The sequence below is a fragment of the Solea solea genome, chromosome 4, assembly GCF_958295425.1.
Source record: "Solea solea chromosome 4, fSolSol10.1, whole genome shotgun sequence".
Lineage (NCBI taxonomy): Eukaryota > Metazoa > Chordata > Actinopteri > Pleuronectiformes > Soleidae > Solea > Solea solea.
In genome coordinates, this window is record NC_081137.1 from 7,887,428 (window position 1) to 7,910,252 (window position 22,825).

General features: G+C 39.3%; 2 protein-coding genes across 3 annotated transcripts; both read left to right on the forward strand.

The window, feature by feature from the left end:
- Window positions 1–1,104: 1,104 nt before the first annotated feature.
- Window positions 1,105–8,188, forward strand: b4galt4 (UDP-Gal:betaGlcNAc beta 1,4- galactosyltransferase, polypeptide 4). Of its 2 annotated transcripts, XM_058626636.1 has the most exons (8): window positions 1,208–1,251; window positions 1,357–1,473; window positions 2,510–2,924; window positions 3,706–3,938; window positions 4,288–4,475; window positions 4,586–4,708; window positions 4,807–4,911; window positions 5,528–8,188. In XM_058626636.1, the coding sequence occupies exons 3-8, from the start codon at window positions 2,669–2,671 to the stop codon at window positions 5,655–5,657; spliced, it is 1,035 nt and encodes a 344-aa protein (XP_058482619.1). In that variant the 5' UTR covers window positions 1,208–1,251; window positions 1,357–1,473; window positions 2,510–2,668; the 3' UTR covers window positions 5,658–8,188. The 2 variants fall into 2 exon arrangements, with proteins under 2 accessions (XP_058482618.1, XP_058482619.1); XM_058626635.1 differs by having other exon boundaries at window positions 1,105–1,473.
- Window positions 8,189–10,929: 2,741 nt separating this feature from the next.
- On the forward strand, window positions 10,930–22,825 carry arhgap31 (Rho GTPase activating protein 31). Its single transcript, XM_058628026.1, has 12 exons — window positions 10,930–11,516; window positions 13,776–13,878; window positions 14,422–14,566; window positions 15,945–16,027; window positions 16,154–16,261; window positions 16,443–16,585; window positions 16,707–16,914; window positions 16,993–17,114; window positions 17,264–17,320; window positions 17,721–18,353; window positions 18,444–18,568; window positions 18,931–22,825. The coding sequence occupies exons 1-12, from the start codon at window positions 11,417–11,419 to the stop codon at window positions 20,977–20,979; spliced, it is 3,876 nt and encodes a 1,291-aa protein (XP_058484009.1). The 5' UTR covers window positions 10,930–11,416; the 3' UTR covers window positions 20,980–22,825.

Here is a 22,825-nt window from a genome sequence, read left to right on the forward strand (position 1 = left end):
TTTTTGAAAATGAACGGGATTCAGTTTTTAGAGCATTTTGGTGTAAGGCTTTCACAGAAAACTCTGCTTGCTTTTCACAGGCCTTTGCCAACAGCAAACAGGTCTATCTCACAAGTAAATGTCATTCTCACTATAAGCCTACACCACACTCACCCATTATGTATTTACAATAGAGGTAAAGGAATAGTTTGGAGAGTCTCTGCCTAACTGTCAACTGTGAACACAAAGTTGTAAATATTTTTTAGACTCCTGCTCTATTGAACAATTACATACTATTCACGACATGAAAGGGGACATGGTACAAAATAATATTTTACAGGCCTTTATTTATCATCTGAAATTAAATTAAAATTTCCAACATAATCATTTCTATGAATGTTTCCATTTTATGGAAAATGGTATACCAGATGTTATAGGTCAAGTGTTTGGCTTGGCAAAGTTTATATTTATGGCTCTAAACCCCAACAACCAGAGGAATTTTTACCAGAGGCTTTTTTCCACGTGTTTCCATCCAAAAGATAATATCTCAGTATATGATGTAAATAAAAAAAAGTAGGTAAAAAGGCATTAGATGACTGCTGCACCTCCACATTGCATAACAAGAGGATGATATGCTGAAGCCTCCAGGATCACTGGCTGACCTGAGGTTAGACTGGAGCAGCTGGACAACACACTGGAAGACCTTTATCCTCAGAGCCCATGGAAGTCAGCAGAGAGACCAGCATGTTGTCCATGTCTGATGAATGAAGTATGCAATGAGACAACATTTTGGATGAAGTGTCCAAGAAACATTGTGTGGTGGTGATGAAAATAATACATACTGTATAACACAGAATGCGTGTAACACTGACACGGACAAAATAATTTTCTTTCCCTAAAGAGTCATGTTAGTGGTGACAAGAGTATTTAGTTCTATTATTTTGAAAACCACCTACCAGAAGTACGTGCAATCATACGTGTAATGCATCCTTGTGAACCATCGTGGTTCAACCAGGTGAACTGATAAAGCCACGTAAAAGAACGGTGGTTGCTATTTTGCATGGATTTAGCAGTTCAGATTGTCACGGCTTAAACACTCCTGACTGCTCAGAATTCCCGAAACGCGAACTTGTGAAACACTTCTCCTGAAATGTGTTTCTGTTTCTTCGTGTGAACGCTTTTAGTTTGAAATGCATCGAGCGGAAGTATGTGAGTGCCAACTGTTTTATAAGTGACGATTGTAAATTGGGTTAATGTTTGCTCATAGCAAAGGTAAAGAAACCACACTCCAGAATAAAGAAAAAGACACTATAACGGCCCTGCCTACTGTTGACTAACGTTTAGTACTGAAAACTGTGTCTGACTCTGACTCAATAGACTGGGAAAGCTTATATTGAACTCTTCTGTAGCAGTTATAACAACTCATCTCCTCACCTCCATTTGCTTGCCAGCAACCCGCTACAATAACTACACGAGGAAATCTACAAACTAACGGTGAGTTCGCGGTACAGTGATATGTTGTGCAGAGAAATAAGACGAAAAAATAAGAGTTATCGGCGGAAAGTACCGTTCTGTTAAAGGGAGGCATTTTCTGAACAGCTGCTAGTACCACGGCGGTGCTCAGAGCTAGCCTACGCTAGCACGCCCTCGTCCACACACAGGATGGTGGAGACGTAGAAAACAGTATAGCAAACCGTAAAGCCACAAACATTATGACCATTTTTTTTTACGTTACTGTTAAATAACTTTTACTGCTTGATTTGACAGCCAAGCCATGACTGCTCATACTGCTAGTTCGTATATGCTACGTGTTTGATAGCTGAAGTACGTGTAGCTGCTGTTACAATACCATTGCCTGACATGGGACGATGTGTACATTCCTTTTATCAATTGTTTTGTGTGTGTTTTATCATTGTGTGCAATATTATTACATGACGCACTATTGGTACTTTTGACAGTCAGTATATTTTTAGCGGGATGCTTTTTGGGGGGCTGTGATATACAGAAAATCAGTTGACAGCTGCTGGTTTCAACTTTCCCATGTATTCCTATTTCCAGGCGCTTTGCAGGCTGATTATTGATTTGTTGAAAATTTGACAAATCAATCTATAGTGACGCATGAATGTTGATATTGAACCTGTTTAACTTAAACCAACCTCTCGTAAGAGCAGCTGTCTCATATGAGTTAAAATCGAGCGTCTGTAGCTCAACAAGCCCGGATATACAGACGTCTATACAGTGCAGGTCGTTTGTTAGGTGGCATATAAAAACACAGGTGTATAGTTACTGAGTATAAGATAACCTTACACCTGGAAGGAAGCCTTCCATGATTTTGTAAGAGAATACAGAAAAGATAAACACCTTTGTCCACTTTCTTCTGTTGTTTGCTGGGTAAGGTAACCTCTCACCTGTTGTTTGATACGCCTTTTAACCCTTTACATCTATAACCTGTCCTGTCAGTGTGTAGTGTTGCCCAATAAGACGTGGAAGGCTATGGTGTTAACACCTTTCTCTCTCAATCCATTAACAGATCTCAGATGACTGCGTCTCTTCAGATTGGACTATGAAGATTCAGCGATGGAATCATGGCAATAAATGTTCAGTACTGCAGATATAATATCAATGACTGACTTTCCAAACCAGCTGAATGGACACTTTCATTGTCTCTCTTTAAACTAGTCAGTCAGCTATGGCCTTCTTTTTTCACATGAACAGGATTTTACACAAGTATTTTCTACCACTCTTTCTCTTGCTCTCACTGCTGGTATGGTTTACAGCTTTTTCAGGTGGAAAGTTGAAATCTTTTCACATTAATTTAGCTCCAACACAAACTCTTTACAAAGGGGACAGTCTAACGGATGAACTCGACATCTTGGTAAAAGCGTCAAATCGCATTGACACTCCAAAGCCAAAAGGGGAATGCCCGCAGGAGTCACCATTGCTTCGTAAGTATATGCCATCATGCAGGTTACATGAAACGTAATAATCGTGTACTTTGTTATTTTGATCTGCTTATGAGGGTTTAATTTGTTCTGTTTGTTTAAGTTATCCTATCACACTCACTTCATGACAGCATAGTCAGTAGTGCAAGAGTAGATCATGAATGTATGCTATTTATGTGAATCATTTAGCACCATAAAAGCAGAGGTTAGCTTTGCAAAACTGATGCTGCTAATGTATAATGAAAGAGGTGCAAAAAGTTATTTGATTAACTCATTTAAAATGGTTTCTTTTGGCTATTAATGTTTCTGCTAAGGTGCAAAAGAAGTAGTTCCAAAAAGTAAAAATGTCTTAAATTGTCTGTTTCAAATTGTATTTGATTGTTTTGCATTGCTCGTGACTGTTGACAGTTACAGATCAAATATGTGATCAGAGAGTGCTTCACCACATGTATTTACACTTGCTATTAACATGCGCCTCCAGTGTCCACATCAAGATTGACCCTCCCACACGACACCTCCCCCTCTGTGCGCTACATTTCAACAACAACGTCAGCAGCAGAAATGTTCGCCTCACGTGAAGCCACGCTATTGTATGGACTCCTCTTTGCTTTTCGAAGCAGAGGGAGAAGTCTTTGACAAGCGGTAATCTGACAAAAGCAGATGAGGCTATTCAGTTTTGTCAGACACTATCTGATTGCGGTCCGATCACAGAGAACCATTTGTGGTGTAAAGGGCAGAGCCGACTAGCACCTGAGACTTAAATTTGATAACTCTCTTTCTGTAGGCGGTGCTGTGAAGCTGTCCTTTGAACCCTCCCTGACACTGAAGGATGTGGAGGAAGAGAACAAAGAAGTGACTGAAGGACAGTATGAGCCTTTAGACTGTACATCGCGGCAGAGCGTGGCGATCCTCATTCCTCATCGCAACCGAGAGAGACACCTCCTCTACATCCTGCACCACCTGCACCCCTTCCTGCAGAGGCAGCAATTACATTACAGCATTTATATTATCCAACAGGTATTGTTTTACACCAAACCGAGAGTTAATATCACACAATAATATATTCTGAAATAATGTCAGACCACTGCAGTTAGGTTTTCTGAATCTGTGGGTGTGTGTGTGTCACTTGCGTGAGTGATCATGTGAGAGAAAGGTATTTGGGCTCTAATCTTTTCTCTATTCATTTGTTTAATAATAGGACAAGGTATAGACGATGTTCTTTAGGAAAGGTAAACTTAAATGACTTCTGTTGTGATCTGGCGTTATAAAATTAAATACAGGGCGCCCCCTAATTTAACGGTATGGGAAACACTACTTTAACTGGACAATGGCGGACTGATTCTATTATTTTTTGTTTTTGTTTCAGGCTGGTGATGAAACTTTTAACCGTGCCAAGTTATTGAATGTTGGGTATTTGGAGGCACTGAAGGACTATGACTGGGATTGCTTTATCTTCCATGATGTGGACCTTGTTCCTGAAAATGATCACAATTTATACGTCTGTGACGAGCAGCCCAAACACTTGGTGGTTGGTCGAAATGCCACAGGATATAAGTGAGTATATGACCCAAAAAAAGTCAGTCATTGGTTGTTGAAGACTACGTATAAGGTTTCATTTTCACATTAAGAACTGTTTTTCTTTTTATTCATTGTTCAACTCAAAGGCTTCGCTACAAAGGCTACTTTGGGGGAGTCACAGCTTTGACCAAAGACCAGTTTTATCAAGTGAATGGATTCTCTAACGCTTACTGGGGTTGGGGAGGGGAGGATGATGACCTTCGCATCAGGTGAGACAGAAATAAGTGAAAACAGTGTTGTGATGGTGCATTTTCTGTGTTGTTACATATTCATTCCCTGATATATTTGGATCTGTTGTCTAATGTAGGGTTGAGCTGCAGAAAATGAAGATAGTGAGGCCGCCATCTGATGTTGCTCGATATACCATGGTGTTTCATAATCGGGACAGTGGCAATGAAATTAACAAGTACAGGTCAGTAAATGGAGTGTTGTGGGTAATGTGTCCTGCATTTTTCAGCATATTGCAGATCAAACAGGACTGGGTGACATGGTCGGGGGACATAATTTTGATAAACAAGTTTAAAATCAGCATAGATGGTTACATGAATAAAATGTCAGGTACTTAAATTAAATTCTGCAGACATTAGTCTTAATATACTGTTAATACCTATAGCGAGCGCAGTAATGGTAACATCCCAGTTGTATTGTTTATATAAACAACATGTGTATATATATATATATATATATACATATATATGCATATATGCATATATATATATATATATACATATATGCATATATATATATATATATATATATATATATATATGCGTATATGTATGTACATACATACATATGTATGTATATGTGTGTGTGTGTGTGTGTGTGTGTGTGTGTGTATGTATATATAAAAAGTGAAAAGGGTTTATGCTCTTTCTTTGCTGTCTATTTATTCTATTTTGTTTCTCCGGGCCTTGAGTTCCAAATTTCTGTCTTCATGTCTTGCATGTTGGAATGAAAATAAAGCACCTTGAATCCTTGAATGCTGTAAATTCAGTCTCTTAAATCCACCTATTTTTCTTCCTCAGGATGGAGTTGCTGAGAAAAACACAGCACGTATGGAGAAAAGACGGAATTAACAGTTGCTCATATAAAACTTTGTCAATACAAAGACTGCCTCTCTATGTGAACGTTACTGTGGACATTGGTAAGCCATAGATCTGAGATTTCCAAATAATTCATATATAAGGAATAAATATTAGATTTTAAACTGAATGCCAGGCCTATGTGGGCAGAAAATTCACTACATTCAAGCTCACAAAATGCTCGTAGATGTAACTGGTTTGCATATTTAAATAGTGAGAGCCACAGTCATTTGCACATCATTTCACATTATTTCAAATGAAGCTGCTTCCATTCCGTCACATTACTGCTGTGTTTTCATTATGGTACGGTTCAGTTTGGTACACTACGGTTTGCAACGGTAAAGCCCTGCGTTTCGACTGAGAACAGTAACGTTATTTGTTAGGCGTGGTGTGGGCTTACCGGTGCAGTGATGACACTGAACGCGACACAACAGACAACAATGGACATCCAGCTGCTCTTTTTTTCCTGCTTGGTTTGTTGCTGTTTACTCAACAAGATGTCAAGCTTTATGTGAGAGTTAACTGTGGGTGTTGAAGACAGTCTTGCTCCACCCTGATCAAACTGGAGCATTTTAATCTGGTACCCCAAAGGGAAGGGTGCTATTGGTACTATTCCTAATAGACACACAATTAAATACATACCATACTGTTCCAAACCAAACCGCTTGGTGAAAACACTGCTAAAGCGTCCTGAAGAACTTTTTTTTTCCCATCATGGAATGATCAACTTGGGTAACGTTAAAAAAAATATACATACAGAATCCTGGTTTTAATGATATATTGCCAGATGAAAGTTTTATTAATTTATGCCTATGCCTTATTATTTGCCTGCATGATATATTGCAGCTTTAAAAGGTCTTGTAAGGGGCTATTGCAGGGTCTTTGCACACACAACTGCTTAAAAGAGATTGATATGGTCGCAACATGGATTTGTTGTACTTTGTTTACAACTGTCTGTGGCAGTTTAGAGTTGCAAACCCTCTGAATGTAAGGTTTGACTTAAAGCTGCATGGATGTTTCAAGGCACTTAGATGGTTTATTACTGTCTCTGTTGAGATGTTTTATTGAAATTAGCATGTCCATGACAAAACCTAATATATGGTTTGATGAAAAGTGAACACTGGGCCAATTCACAAGAATGAGGTGCATTAAAGCTGCAATTTTTCACCCCTAGATGGCAGAACCCAGTCGTAGAGCAATAGCCTATTACAGTACACACAAACAACAACCCAATGAAAGCAATGAAAATTCAAGTTAATATAAAACAAATGATGATTATTATTATTATTTTTTTTAAATGAGGTGTCACAGTGTAGGTTGCAATTTAAAGGGCATATGATTATGGCAGGCCATGTTTATTTAATGTTGTTACGCTTTCTGCTATAAAACAAAATTCCAGAACTGCTACCAATGAAAGCACTCCATCATCTGGTGAAACTACATGTGTATTATTTATAAATATTTTGTTATTTTACATGCCTGGCTAACCAGGACCTGTTGGATCAGTTGGAGGCAGGCAGTGCTTCCTTTCCCACATGAAAATACATTTCTATCTATAACATCTAGGTCAATAGGTCAAACTTATTTCTGATGCATCTGATTTTAAACCACTGGCTGACTTAAAAATATTGTTGGCTGCTTCACAGAATTTGGGAACCTTGATCATCTTTTGGATAAACGAAATGTTTTTGTCTAAAAGTAGTTTTGTGCGTCATAATAAGACGATTTCATATATTGCATGTCTTATTTTAGATGATGATCCTTACATGCTTGATTTCTAGGCAAACATTAATGGGTGGTGGGATTTTATATATCACCTAAACATTTGAAATTATAATTATAAAGTTTTATCATGTGAAGAAATGTCTGTACACACTTGCTTTAATCGTTGCGCTCTGTGTGCTTGATACCTAAGATGAGATTTAATGCATTTCCAAGGAGTGTAGCTTGTTGAATGTTACACCTACACTTTTTAAATGCTGATTCTTTCATAACCGAGCAATACTTCTATTATGAACAAACATGTTTACAGTTTACCAGAGCCACCTTTTATACTCTCAGCTACAGCTTTGCTGTAACTTGTTACATTTTCTGTTAGTGAGTGCTTTGTTATTCACTTTATTTACTCGTTTGCTGTCCATAAATCTGCTGGATGAAGTAGTCGTTATGAATTATGAATGTCTTCATTTTCACAGACCAGAAAACATGTTTATCGTGTTGTTTGTGGTCTGACGGTCTCCAAATTTCACAGTCATTTTTCCACTGTTTCACTCACTCATGAATGTTATGTTTTCTACTTTTCATGTGAATTACATTGAAAGTGCACAAGTTACACTACAACGTCTTTTGTTCAACAGTTGCTGCCCAGAAAACGTGATAGTGTAGCATCAAATATTTCACTGCCTTTTTTTTTTTTTCATTTGAATTTGTAATTTACTATATATGACTGTGTCATATGTAGTATATGACTACTACATTGAAAGGGGTGCCATATACTTTTGGATTATCTAATTATTAATTAGAGGGTTGATCATGAATATTTCTACGTTGATTTTGAATGACATGTTTGTTTTGAAGGGTGAATGAAAAAAGATTTTACACTTACGCTGCTATGTCTTTTTGTGCCATTATTTTGTGTGTGAGTGGAAACCGTTACCATGTTTGCCCCGACATTGTTTGATTTTATTTGGTCAGAAATGCTCCTGAATATCACTTAGTCACTTTTGCACTGACTCGAATAAAAACACGCAATGTCGGAGCACAACAAAAATGAAAGTATATTCATATATGACATGTTTCAGAGTATCTGTAATGCACATATTATATTTGTGTGACTGATTATAGGAAAATGAGGAGAGTAAAAAAACATACTCTACAATATGCTTTTTGCACATCAATTTTAATTCAATGTGTGAACTTTAAACGTTCATATCCACAGTTTGCACTTACCTTGGTGAAAAACAAGTTTTGTATTCCCCTTTGAGCCAACTGTTCTCATAAGGAATATTTTATAGTTTGCTCCATTGCATCATCATTTCCACTCTCTCACAATCAGCGGCAGCCAAATTACACTACAGATTAAGACATTGCATCACTCTGATAACATGTAGTAAATGTAAGGACAAGAAGAACTCCTTGTTATTCCGATACAATGAAATGTCTTCTCAGCTCCAAACCAGCGTCAATAAGACAGGGGGGATGGACAGTATGATGTCATGTCCTCTTCCTATCTTGCAGAAAGAATGCTTTGTCTTATCGAGGCCAAGCCTGGTCAACTCGCTCACATGTGACATTTCACAAAAACCCATGTAGCTCTAAAATACAACTCTGCGACTCCAATGTTAGAAGAATGTCAGTGAGGTTTTTGATACAGCAGGTAATGTATTTTTCCTGCTTGCAAATACATTCATATTTGGAAGAGCAGGATTTCACCAGTGGGGTATTTACGACAGCAGATAATGTCCCAGTGCTTTGTCAAGTACATCCAAGCATGTAAGTTACATTTACACACACGCAAACGTATAACTGTTGCACCATTTTGGATTAACAGTCAAACCTGATGAGGTAAAAATGTTTTGGTTGCAGTTTTTGGTGACACAGTGTACAGAACAGTGTCGAACATCTGGGTTTGTTTCCAGTGGTAGCTCCTTTTCATCTACAGCTTAAAGACTCTGGGTGAAAAGAAAGACTTCAGGTAAACTTCTTTCTTTCTTTACTGATCACTTTATTCACATCTTGATTCATAAGCATAACATTTCTTTCTCTGTTTTTATTTTGATGTGATTACTTGTCTGAAAGTGTGACCATCCCTGGAGTGGAGTTATCACTTTTTGCTGCTTGTTTTTTTCAGGTCTACTGATAACTTCTGCATGTTGTCGGCTCGTTGTTGTGGTTTTCCCATTTGTATCTTTACCATATTGGTTGACTCGCATTGTTCTTACACACATATACTGTATTTCTAAAGCACTGTTTCAACCCAGCAGTTCAGTTTGGTACATTACAGAACTGCTTGCATTTCAATTGTCAAAACTTATAAAAATACCCAAATAACTGACTTTGGCCCCGTCTGTTGGGATACTAAGCACAGTGGTGGGTGGAGCTCGGCAAACTGCAGTCCCTATGATTAGTCGATAGAGAATAATAACTTCTGGGCAACAATGGGGGAAAACACAAACTACATCACTTTTAAAAATGCTGCCCATAAAGACAGGGATTCAGGATAATTTTGTTTTTAATCTACCCGACCTGCCCAACATTTAACAGCAGATAGAGACAGGGACCACCTGCTCACACTATACTTAAGAGTACCTCCATTCAGTGAGACCAAATCTGAGCTTCAGGACACAATTATGACTCCAGATTGTGTTGCTAACAAGTATTTTTTGTGAGTCAGTAATTTTGTTTAGCATTGTTTGCGTTATAGAAGTAGAATCTGCTTTTCAGGTTCTAGAAACTTAAAAACAAAAATTGTTGGCACACCATATTTGCAGAAGACATGTATATGCGTTTGATCATTTCTGCTGTTTGATGGCTACTTTTTTTTGTACTGCAGTAAGTGCTGGTTTGACTTGTAAGCTCGAAGTTAGTGATTACTTTGAAATATATGACCTCAGGGAAAGTGCAGCAGTAAAATTTCACGCCACAATTTATGGAATTTTGGTTTTAGGATTATACCACCACTACCCACGGGTGGGGGGGGGGGGGGTTATATGATCCTTCTCAGGTAGTGCACTCCATGCATGTGTAAGAAAACAGCTCAGATACTTGGGACACTAAATTAAATGATTTAATTAACAATATAAGTTTATTTATTGCAATTTAATATGCGTCAGCTACAACTTTGTGGGGTTTTTTAACAAAGAAAAAAATGACAAGCATAGCACTGAGTAACAAGAACCATGTGTCATCCATCTCCTCACCCCGACTCCCCCCCCGATTTCCCCCCATTTCCCATCTGTGCCCTTCAGGCCCTCACTTCAGTCACCTCCCACTTCCCTCTTCCTTCAGAACCCGTCTGTTTTTGTTTTCGGTCCTGGGCTCTTTGCACAGGAAATTGTATACATTGGGAGCATTCAGGAAGGCAGAGAGCTGCTTTCCCGTTAGTTCTGAGTTTGGGCACATGAAAAAAAAAGGAATACAAGAGGTCAGTAATTCCTAAATCAGGAGACACAGAAGTCAGCTGTTCTCCTCCCCTCGCTTCACTTCCCTCCCCTTTAGACAGTCTCAACATTTAAAAAATCCCTGCCACACCACTGCCACAAATCCACCTCTAAACATAGAATATTTGAATAATCTTAAAGGGAAATCAAGATGAAAAAATGGGAACTTTCTTGATACATGTATGTCTTCTCAACCACAGAAAAGCCAGTGAAAAGGGGAGACTGTGTGGAATGAAGTGAAGGAGGAGGAGATAAAAAAAAAAAGGAGCAGAGAGGGAGAGAGGGAGACTGGCTGGGGGTGTAAAAACAACAGGAAACCCACTGATTCTAATGCTGTTTCTGCAAATCCTTTAGAGATAAAGCAGCGGAGTGCCACGTCCCGGCTGAGCAACAGTCACACCACGTCTTTTCTCTCACCATCCCTTGAAATCATGACAATCTGAAGGACTTAAAGTTGAAAATGTGACGTCACTTCTGCTCTCAGCCTCCAACACTGTGGTTAGTCAGAATGTGAGCGGATGCAGAATTTTGGGAGCTGAGTGCTGGGATTTCTATGTCGCTGCTTTCTTGACCCAAAGCAATCTCAATCTTTTTTCTCGGGTTCATATGGATCGATCGCTGTGCTTTCAAGGGGCTTCTTGTTTTAATCACCTGGACCACTAACTGGAGCCACATGAAGAATAAAGGGACTAAGCAGAAGCTCAAAAAGAAAGGAATTGAAAATGTGTTCGGCTGTGACTTGACAGAACATCTCCAGAATTCAGGACAAGATGGTAAACTCTTTGTTTTAAGTCGTATTTCTTTGAAAGCTAAAAGTCTTTTATATACAGCTATCATCAAACACATTTTCTTTGACATTATTTGATTCACATATCATATGGCATGTTATGTAAACCAAAGACAACTGTTATTGATCATTTCTCATATTATCATAACCATTAGAAGTCTTTTTATGCACCTTTTGTTGTGAAGAAGTGTTGAGAGAACGCTCCTTTATGTAAAAAAAAAAAAATACAGAATCTTCAAATGTTACACAAGTGTGTTGTCAGTGTACATGTGTTTTATATTTAGGAAGCCACTCATTCACCCATTGGCTCTATTAAATGGTCATTTGTGTCTTTGGGTGTGGCTCTTACATTTTTGTGTCAATTTCCTACATAGGAAACTATAGGTAACTATAGTTCCTATGTAGGAAACTATAGTTCCTATGGCTACTTTTGTGTCTGACAAAAGACTGCCGCTTATGGAGGAGAGAAAATAATGGGGCAAAAAGAGCAGACACAAACCAAACATGAAATATGTGTGGAGTTTGAAATGTTACTATTGCTTTTTCCTCCCGTTTCTTCTTCTGTCCTGAAGGCAAATGCCTTTGTTCTGTCCATGATCTGTTTTTGTGACCATGATCCATAAAAAAAGGAGAGAAAAAAACACTGAAGGGTCCCACGTGTAGAGGCTTATGAATAGCTTTTTTGAGGATAACTTTGAGGACGACCTGTTAGAGTGGGCACAGTAAGGCGGGGCATTTAAGCACAGGAAGTGAGGATGTATGAGTCTTACCCCTAAGTTATTTTAGACTACCTATTAGCCCTTTATTTAAATTATTTTAATCTCTGAGCAGTACATAACAGACAAAACTTTCTTCTTAAAACAAATCTTGACACAATGTCCTGCTGTTAGGTCTCTATACCAAACTGTACATTGTTGAATTTGTTTCTTTTATAACAAGTTCATGAAATTTCTAATAACATATCTTAAATGAGCATTTGAGAGTAAATTAGAAGTCCAAAGTGATCAGGATTTTGTTATTCTGTCAATTGTTGATGACGCTGCGTTCGTGTTGCTGAGAGACCAAAATAGTTAGTTTAGTCATAGTTTTGAAGACAAAAATTTAAATATGCTTTTAACCAACATGTGATAAGTTACTATGAACTCATTTAGAGTCTTACAAAGGTTAATTTAAGTGTTTAATTGCATGTTGAACACTGCTATTGTACATTTTTAAACTTTAAAACGATATATTTGTCCAACTGTCATTTGTAGTCACTAGAAGAGTGAGTGCAGAAACCCAGAGTCTAGCTGAAGGCTCGGTGGTTGTTCATTCAACATTTGACCACAGGCATGTCACTGAAAGTCTAATTAAGTCAAATAGATCCATGTGTCAATGGAAGATTCTTGGTCAGAAAATTATTGCAGTGGGAGACTGACCATTGCCTTGAATAGTCAGACTTAAATTTGTGAAGGATTCTCCAACACGCACATAAACATACCATAAAAGAATCCTTTATTCATAGCCCACCCATGTCACTTAAATCAATGCTCTTTCAGGAAACCAAAAGCTTTACAAACATACATCAGCACCTAAAAGAATAACATGTGTTTAATCTATTTCTTTTTTTAGAATAGCTTCTCAGACAATATCTCAACCTGTGCACTGGTCTGTGGAAGGCATCCTATTTGAACTTACTGATATTATGCCTAAACATCATAAATAAAACAGTTTCTCAAACAGTTACAGAACATAATTCAAAGGTGTCAGCCTTTTCCAAGTAAACTAATGTGCAATTAAGTGTCAGTATTAGTTTTGACTGGATCATAGCATGTGATTTTAAAAAGCCACAGTCAAGTCTGTGTGTGGCAAAACAAGGCTCTGTACAGGAGGTGGTGTAGTACAGCTCAGAATGCTGTGTTGGTCAGCGGTAACTTTTCAAAAGCCATTTTCTATTAGAGGAAATGTCGTAAGTAATACCAGCTACAAGGACTGGGTGTGTCAACCTTCCTTTGAAACAAACAAACCATTTTTAACTTCCTGTCAAAGTCCACCTACAATCAGCGACCCTAAGGAATATAAAACAGCCGGAGTGGAACAAACCCATACCATGAAGTCAACTTATGTGCATTGTTACCTCTGAAACATGTTTCCTGCCCCCCTGTTTTTAAGATATTGAGATATGTGCAGTGAAATAATGTGTTCAAGACACAAGACCCATTTCTGCAACAAATAATCACTAACACATTTATTAACTCCTCTTAAGTTCCTCAGGTCCTGATGAAATGTGCAGAGTTTATTGAGAAGCATGGGGTTGTGGATGGGATCTACAGGCTGTCAGGGATCACCTCGAACATCCAGCGTCTCAGGTACTCGAACAACATGATGCAATTCTATAGAAATGTGACACATCACAATCTCAGGCTTCTGTGTATGTATTCTACGTGTATCAATGTTTTAAAGATGCTCCAGTTGTTAAAAGTCCAGTGTGTGACATTTAGGACAGTTTATTGGCCATATTTGTATAAGTGTTTTGTTTTCATCGCCTAAAATAAGCTGTTTATAGTCAAGGGCCTTGCTTTATGGAGGTAAGCTCTAGTTCCGTGACTCACTTGAGAAAGAGGAGTCCTTGGTCAGTTTGACTGTCCGTCTTTACTCACTGGACCTTTGAGTAAAATTTCATGACATGCTATGTATCTATCTGTGTATCTATCTAATTCTATTATCTGTGCACGTCACATAAATAATCCTGTCATTTTTTTTTTATGTTTGCATAATATTATTTTCTTAGGTTAGTGTTTGTCAACTGTGGTGCTCTTTCCCACAACACTGTTCAAATAGACTTAAATACAACAGCAACAGTTGTAAGCATGTGTGTGTGTGTGTGTGTGTGTGTGTGTGTGTGTGTGCAGACAGGAATTCTGCTCTGAGGCATGCCCTGACCTTACAAAGGAAGTGTACCTCCAGGACATCCACTGTGTGGGTTCCTTATGTAAGCTGTACTTCAGGGAGCTTCCCAATCCCCTGCTCACATATGAGCTATACAGCAAATTCACGGTGAGTATGACAAAAGGTCAAATATCCTGTGTTTCATATTGATTCCAAATGTATATATTATAATTAGTTGACCTCAGCTCTGTGGCTCTATAATGATCCGTAGTTTTCATCTCTCCCCTGGAGAATACAGCGCTGTGAACACAGAGATTAATGTCATGATTATAAGTTGACTAAGAGTTTATGACGTGTATTTACAGTTCTGGGCCACCCTGTTGACAGCCCATACTGATGAATAACACATAACCGTTTGTTTAAAACAGGTTTAAAACAGGAGTGTCCAAACCTTTGTAATGTACTGTAATGATAAGCAGGATCAAGGGTTCTTTAATAAAATATTCTTTTAGCTTAACACTAGTTGAATAACAACTTAGATGAAATTAGATGTTTCTGTTACAAAACTTTATTTTTTGGTAGTAGGTGTCTCCGCCTATTGGGCTGATAGCAGCAAGGCTTTGCCAGTATGAGGCAGCATTGGTGTAGCAAGAAAAAAATAAGGGACAAGTGTTATTTAAATGAACTGCCATGGTGAGAGAGTGGCTGTGCCTCTTGGAAAAAAGGCTCATGGTTAAATAGTTTTACATGCAGAAGGCACAGGAAATGGTCAGACCTGGTGCATGATTTTTATGTAACGTACATATCTACCATGACAGGACGTTTCCATACCATCGCGTTCATGCGTCCTGTGCTGCTTGTGCCTGAGAATTCTAGTTCAGTGTTTTAGGAAAAAACATTTCCTCACATGATGTGATATGAAGACAAACATAACACTGGGAAACTGTTGCCCTATTGTCAAACGTTTTTTTTGTTTTGGAAAGAATGAACCCTCTGTGGAGTTTTTAGAAACTCATTTTCTGTTCTCATTTTCACAGCCTTTTAGGATTAAATATGTCATTTTGGAGGTTCATGTTTGTGCTTCTGCCGTGAGACAAAATAGCACAAGACTGCACATTTTGATGACCTTACACATGACTAACAACTGCTGGTGTTCAGGCCTCAATCACGTTAGTTTGACTGCACGCACTCCTGCATGGCTGTTTACATTGGCTCAGCAGGGAAAGCTGGGTTGGAAGTCGAGGTGGAATCCTGCAGGAGCATCAATGCGCGATTGTGTGAAGGGGTAATCTTGGAGAAAACCAGCTGATGTTGTGTTGTGTAAGGGTATGCTGGGTATGTTTGCAGATAAATTAAAGATCATTAGTAGCTACAGTGACCACAAGTGAGAATTCACTTCATATTTGGGGTTAAGTTGCTTTTGGAGGAAACTACAACCTCAGATAGAGACAGATTTCAGTTTTTTGTTTTTTTTTCAATCATCAAACTCTTTTTATTACTGTTACTGACATTAACTGTGGAATCTTTGTGTCTGTTTGACCTGCAGGAAGTCGTCTTGGTCCAAGGGGATCATGAGAGACTTGTATATGTTCAGAAGATCATCAAAGAACTGCCGACTCCTCACTTCAGGTGGACTTTTTCACTTGAGCTTCTTTTATTCTTAGAAAGAAAACTCTCATGTTAAAGATAAAGCTGTAGAAGATGAATGAATGAATGAATACGTGTGATAATATGTGGCTTTGTCTGTGTCCTCAGGACTTTGGAGTTCCTCACTAAGCACTTGGCCCACCTCGCTACTTTAAGCACTCAGACAAACATGCATACACGTAACCTGGCTCTGGTGTGGGCGCCAAATCTGTTAAGGTGAGTTTAGTAATGGAAGAATAAAATACAAAAACAGCCAATGACTTTGATTTGGGCCTTTTATGTTCTTTTGGAACTGAAATGTTCCTACTAAAGCTCACATGAGTTTCATAGCTGTTTTTGGAAAGTGTGCAAAAATAAGATTGCAACTGTTATTTATTATACACTCTTATTTCCTTAGATCCAAAAACATTGAGGTTTCGTCTGGTAATGGAGACATGGCGTTCCAGGAGGTGCGGATACAACAGTCAGTGGTTGAGTTTATTCTAAACCATACAGATCAACTCTTCAGCAGTGGTTCGGCACAACTCAAACCCAAAGAAGGTATGACACTTGAAAAAATACACACAACCCATAATTGGGAGACTTAAAAGACGTTCTGATTTACCCCTGGATAAATGCATAATTAGTATTACTTTAACCACATTGTTTTTGACCTCCAAAGGCCCAAGTTTGATGTGTGGGGAGAAGTATGCCACGCTCCCAATCAGCGGTCAGTGTGGGCCAATGAAACTGATGAGCCTGGAAGAAGCCCAGGCTCGTTCCTTAAGTCCAAACCATCCTGTGCACAAGGAACGTCAGAGAGAGAACAGTCTTCCTGACACCAGCACCGCCACGCTCTACCACACCGTCATAGACATATCAGACAGCAAGTATGACAGATTTCCATTCAGTCTATTGAGGTTACTTTACAATCAAAATGGGCTCAATAATCTCTCTTTGTCTCACAGGAGAAAGTTTTCTGGGAAATCAAAGAAATGGAAGTCCATCTTCAACCTGGGAAGATCTGTGGACTCAAAGGGAAAACTGAGCCGCAATGGCAGCGTGTTCATACGAGCACAGGGGATAACAGGTGAGGTAACAATCTTCGAAGGTTTTCATTGGAACACATTTAAAAGATTTTAGGATTTTTTTTTTTGTCTTCTGAAGCTTGAAGTGATTCTGTCCAATTCCCTGAAAGTAGAATGACATTATTAGAAAGTCTTTTTCTTTCCTCCACAGAAAAAGCGGCTCTACGTCCATCCAGGAGCATGGAGTCCTTGTGTTCTTTACCAACAGGTGAGGCTAAAACCTTAAACTGATATACACTGCCCACATACATACGTGTAGGAGCGGTGTTATGATGAAGTACTGGGGTTTTTGGGGATATTCCAAGGTGACAAAGCCAGGATTCCGTTGCCTGTGGCTGTGGTTCAGAGAGAATCAGACATAAATGTCATTGTCTCCATTGAGAATCTATGGGATGTTCTGGAGAAGACGCATGAGTCCAACTCCATCCTAAAAACAATGGAGAAAATAATGTATCTGTGAAATAGAAATGTTGTGATATTCTAAACCGAAGCAGTGCCACACAGAACACATGTCGTGGTCAAAGATTAACATAAATAAAGCGCGTGGCGTTTTTTTTGGCTGGGCAGTGTATGTTTTATTCATAACACGTGTTATTTTTACCACACAGATGATGAAAGAGCAGGAAACAACAGTACAGCTGGAGGCAGCATTTTTCTTCCGGATGTAAAGTCCAGAACACTGGGATCAGACTATGACCTGGACGAGCATGACCAAAACTGGGAGTTTAAAGGGAAAAAATCTGCCGGGGCAACAGGTGGATGGAGCTCCAGCATGAACCAAAAGGCCTCACCGAGTGCTTCTGCGTCTACTCAAAAAACACTGCCAGAGCAGCTGAAGGTGTTCAAAGGTGACGACCTCAGTGGCTACAAACCCACGTCTCCAAAAAACAGGAGAATGCTGTACTCGGGCTCTTCCCAAAACAGCTCATCTCGACCTTCCTTCCCAGGGAGCTTCTTCCCACTGGAGTCCTCGCCACGGCATCAGCGGCGAGCCGTCAACATATCTGAGCCTTTTGCTGTGTCTGTGCCCCTGCGTGTGTCCGCTGTTATCAGCTCCAACAGCACACCGTGCAGGGGGCATGCCAAGGACAAAGCAGCGACTTTAAAACCGTGCAAAGGAGCGTCAGAGCAAAGCATCAACAGTGGAAAGAGCAACACTTTCCCCCAACTGGAACCAAAGAAGCAGGAAAAAACAGATAAGAAAAACACAGAGGAGCTGAGCTGTAGAGTTCCTCCAGAGGGTGACGACATCTCCCTTTATTTTATTTTCAAATGACTTGTTCATATCAAATGTTTACGACAAATGTTTGTGACAATATTTTTCCCCTCAGGTACAAGCAAGCAGACAAAAGGGCAAGTGGGGATGACTATTTCTGCACTAGAAGCACTGTCTTCTGCAAATGTGAGAGAAAGCAAGGGGGCAGCGCCATCTCCTGGGAGAGAATTGCACAAACTGGTAAATCATTTGCTAGTAGTTAGTGGTGCCACTGGAGCAAAAATAGGTTTGTCAGAGTAAAAAGGTAAAGAATTGCTTAAAACGCAGAAAGACCACGTTGTTACTTGTGATTTATCATCATCGCTTCTAAATTAAATAATGTCCAAGACACATTAAGTCAAAATATAGAGATTCACAGGTGAAAATAGTGTGGCTATATACAGAATGTTAGAGTTTTCAATGTCTGAATCCCAATTTGTCAAGTTTGATCATTTAAAAGTGAATATTATTCATCAGAGATTATTGTATTTTTATCTTAAATCGAACTGCGAAATAATTCTGCTTTTATTAAATCCATTTTCTTCTAACATTTCATTTTACAGGACAAAACCCGTTCTACTGAGAAAGAGCTGTGGTCTGAGCTGAAGATCACCGAGCCTGAAATCGACCTGCTGGATGAGAAACCCGTTTTCAGCTCCAGGAGCTCCAGTGAGGGCACAAAGTTAACGATGGATGTTAAGTCCAAACGGAGCCGCAGCTCTCCGTCTCTGACGTTGCTATGCCGGGAGCAGACCTCAAATACCTCTCTGAGTGACCATGTATTTGCCACTGGATCAAAGTCTGCAAAGAAACAGCCCTCGGAGTCAGACATCGTATTTTCTCTCCACAAAAACGTTGACGTATTTGTTGGTGGAGACTTAGAAAATGCCTGCTCTGCTTACAGAGGAGAGGAGGAAGCGAGGAAACGGCTTCCTGAAGCGGCACCCTCAGACACAGATGAACCAGTGTACACTAAAGAGAGACAAATCATTTTACAGGAAACGTGTTTGGACAGGGAAATGGCTCCTTTGTCTGAAAATGATGCTGAAGCAGGCTTCACAAGAACAGATGATGCAGGTCAGTCACAGAAATGTGAGATTCCTCATGAGGACAAAAAACTCTTCTTTGATGGAGCAAAGAGGAGCGTGATCCCTGAGTTGGAGCTTGCCCAGAGGCTTTCAGTGTGTTTGGAGGAGAGACCGAACACCTTGGAGTTGCCACACCTTGATGATGATGAAGGATGTGGAGAAAACTTGGAGGAGCTGGACTTGGTGGAGCCCTGGGATGATCTTAGCTCCACCCAGCAGTGGGTTACCAGTCCCCTTCATTCACCTGACATTGAGGAGCTGTTTAACCAGCTGTCGCCCTTCAGCCCTCGCGAGGAAGCTTCAAGCTCAGAGGAGGCAAAGATTTCACCTCCTTCATGTGATAATAACAAACAACCTGCCATTAAGAGCAATGAACGCTTGTCCGGCAGCGTTCCACAAACGTCCAGCTGCAAACCAGAAACTAAATGGATGTATTTGCCATTGGTGCCTACACGAGTCAATGTGAACAGCAATAACACTACACAACCTCACACAGGGAAATGCAGTGCAACCAAACAGAAGAATACAGCGTCATCTCATCGGTTTCACAGACAGATGTCTTATGAGGCAGCTACTCCGGAGAAAAGAGAGGAAAATAGTTCTTCCAAACACAGACCATATTCACTTAATTTAGATCTGGGCCACAGGTGCATCAGAGACATTTCTAATCAGCAAAGTCGTTGCTCATCCGAGTTTTCATCCAGTCAGAAATCACTGATAACGTCGTCGGTGTCTGCGAACAACGGGCTGCCCTCAGACTTGGAGATGTTTCTGAGCGATCGGCAGGCGCCTCTACGCCGAAATTCAGCCCCAGTCAGCGTGTCGTCGGTGCGGACGCCATTCATGATTAAAACATGTCAGGCCAAAGCTGTGCCTGTCATCCCTCCCAAGGTGCAGTACAGTCAAATACCTCACTCCAGGCAAGACAACGACTTTGAGGCATTGAAGGAACAAGAAAAGGAACATCCCAAAGTGAGCGCAGAGAAAAGCAGCTCTGCACCTCCTCAGATGATGTCCGACCTAAAGGAGGAGTTGGAGAACAAGGAGCCTGTGCCCAAACACCAAAAACATGCAAGTGCTGAGAAATCTGCGGAGGCCGTGAAGACCACGTCTACTCCAGAGCTGCCGGTCATAGCGAGGAGACATGCTCCCAGTGTGGAGGTGTTTGTGGATTGTCCCAGACCGAACAGAGGGAACCTTTTACAAAGACCGTCCTTCAGGAACAGGCAGAGACCTCAGAGTCTCATCCTGCTCAGCCCTCCTTTTCCCATCATGGACTACCCGCCAGCAGGAGACGACGGCAAGCTCCTCTCATCTATGAAAGGCTTGAATGACTCTTCGGCAGTGAACGTCTTTTCTAAAGAGATGGCAGATAATTTAAGGATGGCGGAGGGGATCACGCTTCAAAACAAAATGACTATTCCTAAAAGTGGACAGAGGCTGGAAACTTCGACCAGCTGCTTCTACCAGCCACAGAGGCGGTCCATGATATTTGACAGCAGGAGCCACAGGCAGATTGAGTGATTATGAGACTGGCTGTGTGTGTGTAGATACAGTATATAAGGATTATAGTGACATGAAGGTGTTGTGATAACATCACAGGGTCCCTGGGGCTTGAAGTCATGAAGGTTTTGTTTTATGTAAGGAAGCGTCTCATGGACTAATGGCTTCTTTTTTTTTCTTTTGTTTTCTTAATCCGCTCGATTAGCAGATTAATTGTTTGGTCTGTAAAATATTAGTAAAGAGAATTGATCGACAAATAGTTTCGGCACTACTGAAAATCCTACATGCACATGTTTTTAAAGGTGGCAGACGTGTTTCGTTCTTTTGTTAAGTCACTGCTTATCAGTGACGTGGAGATCAAATCAAATACACAGCTGCAGATCAATACACATGTGGACGTATGGAGTTATTGAATATACATGAGACAGAATAGAAATCAATATTGCACTTTTTAAATCACATAAAAAGGTTGAAGAAGGAATTAGTGAATGAAATTCTTATAAGAATAACACACACACAGCACAAAAGAAATAAGAATTGATAAATAAAAACTAAATAAAGAACTAATAAGTTAAAAAACAGTAATTAGTGGGAATGGCGGAGTGTTGAAATATAGGAAATCTCTGCCATTAAAACCTCAAAATACTAAAAAGCAATATAGATGTTGGGATGAATGAGAGCTAGAGATGGTTGATTTTTACATTTTGATAACTAAGCTTCCGTTTGCCACAGAATAAAAACAACTAGTAGTCCAGTGGTTTCCTGTATACAGATCAGGCCCTTTGTAAGAGTCACAGAATATATTATAGAGGGTGTGATAAGATTATTAAAAATGGGAAGAAATGATGTTTAACTACACTAGATAGTATTTATATTTTGAGTGTTTCCCTCTACTCACAATAACTTTTCCTCCACTGATTTCAACCAACCTCTTTTCAGCATCTTCAGCAACAACTTCTTCCATTTGTGTCATATTCATGAAGATGTGTTGTTTTGTCTTCCACCTTTTTTTGTATTGTTTGTTTCATGTTGGATTGTAAAAGGTTTACTAATAATTGTTTAACAGTTTTACAATTATTGCTTTACAGATTTAGATGAAGATAAGAGAAGATTTTTCTTTTTTACAGTTGTCCACTTGCTAAAGTCGACTTGATGCTGATCGATGTGTTATACTGTATGTGTTGGTTCTGTGATAAGCTGATGACTATGTCTATTTTTAAACTAATATTTAAAAAGGAAATTTCTTTTTTTTCTGATGAAACTATATCAGATGTTTAATTAATAGTATTTACCCAGAGAAAGACTTCAATTGTCTTTATCTTCTGTGATTACTTTGTGTTTCATAGCAGTTTTTTTTTTTATTTGTTGTTGTGTTTTTTTGACAATGAGGATGATCAACCATTATTGTAGTTAAAGAGGAAAGAAAAGAGTCAGAGTTGGAGGTCTGACAATAAACTGGAGGCTGACTTTGTGCACACTGACTGTATTCACTGTGTTTGGACGTTGATGGTGCTGCAAGTCGGATAGTTGTATCTCCAGGTGTTTCATGTTTTCTTTACTGTTTGTGTTGTTTTTAGACTGAGCACTCATGCATGCAAGATAGTTTGGATGTTAAAGTTGTAGAGGTTAGATGACTGGTCACACTTTTAGTCATTTTTATTATTTTCATGGAGATATCCTTTTTTTTAATATTTGTCTTGTGCCTTTTGCAAATGTGTTGATAGTGACCGATGTATATTACTAGAGAGAACACAAAGAAAGTGATAATATTATGACAAGAGTTTGGTCTTTATTGCCTGATAATAGCAAAATGTACATACAGTAAGTAAAAAAAAAAAGTTATGGGAATAAAAATGTATAAACATCA

Coding starts and splice junctions, on each gene's coding strand:
- b4galt4 (XM_058626635.1), top strand. CDS start 2,669: ATGGCCTTCTTTTTTCACATGAACAGGATTTTACACAAGTATTTTCTA. Junction 4,709..4,806: donor GATGATGACCTTCGCATCAG/GTGAGACAGAAA, acceptor TGTCTAATGTAG/GGTTGAGCTGCAGAAAATGA. Junction 4,912..5,527: donor AATGAAATTAACAAGTACAG/GTCAGTAAATGG, acceptor TTTCTTCCTCAG/GATGGAGTTGCTGAGAAAAA.
- arhgap31 (XM_058628026.1), top strand. CDS start 11,417: ATGAAGAATAAAGGGACTAAGCAGAAGCTCAAAAAGAAAGGAATTGAA. Junction 16,028..16,153: donor CTGCCGACTCCTCACTTCAG/GTGGACTTTTTC, acceptor CTGTGTCCTCAG/GACTTTGGAGTTCCTCACTA. Junction 18,354..18,443: donor CTGTAGAGTTCCTCCAGAGG/GTGACGACATCT, acceptor TTTTCCCCTCAG/GTACAAGCAAGCAGACAAAA.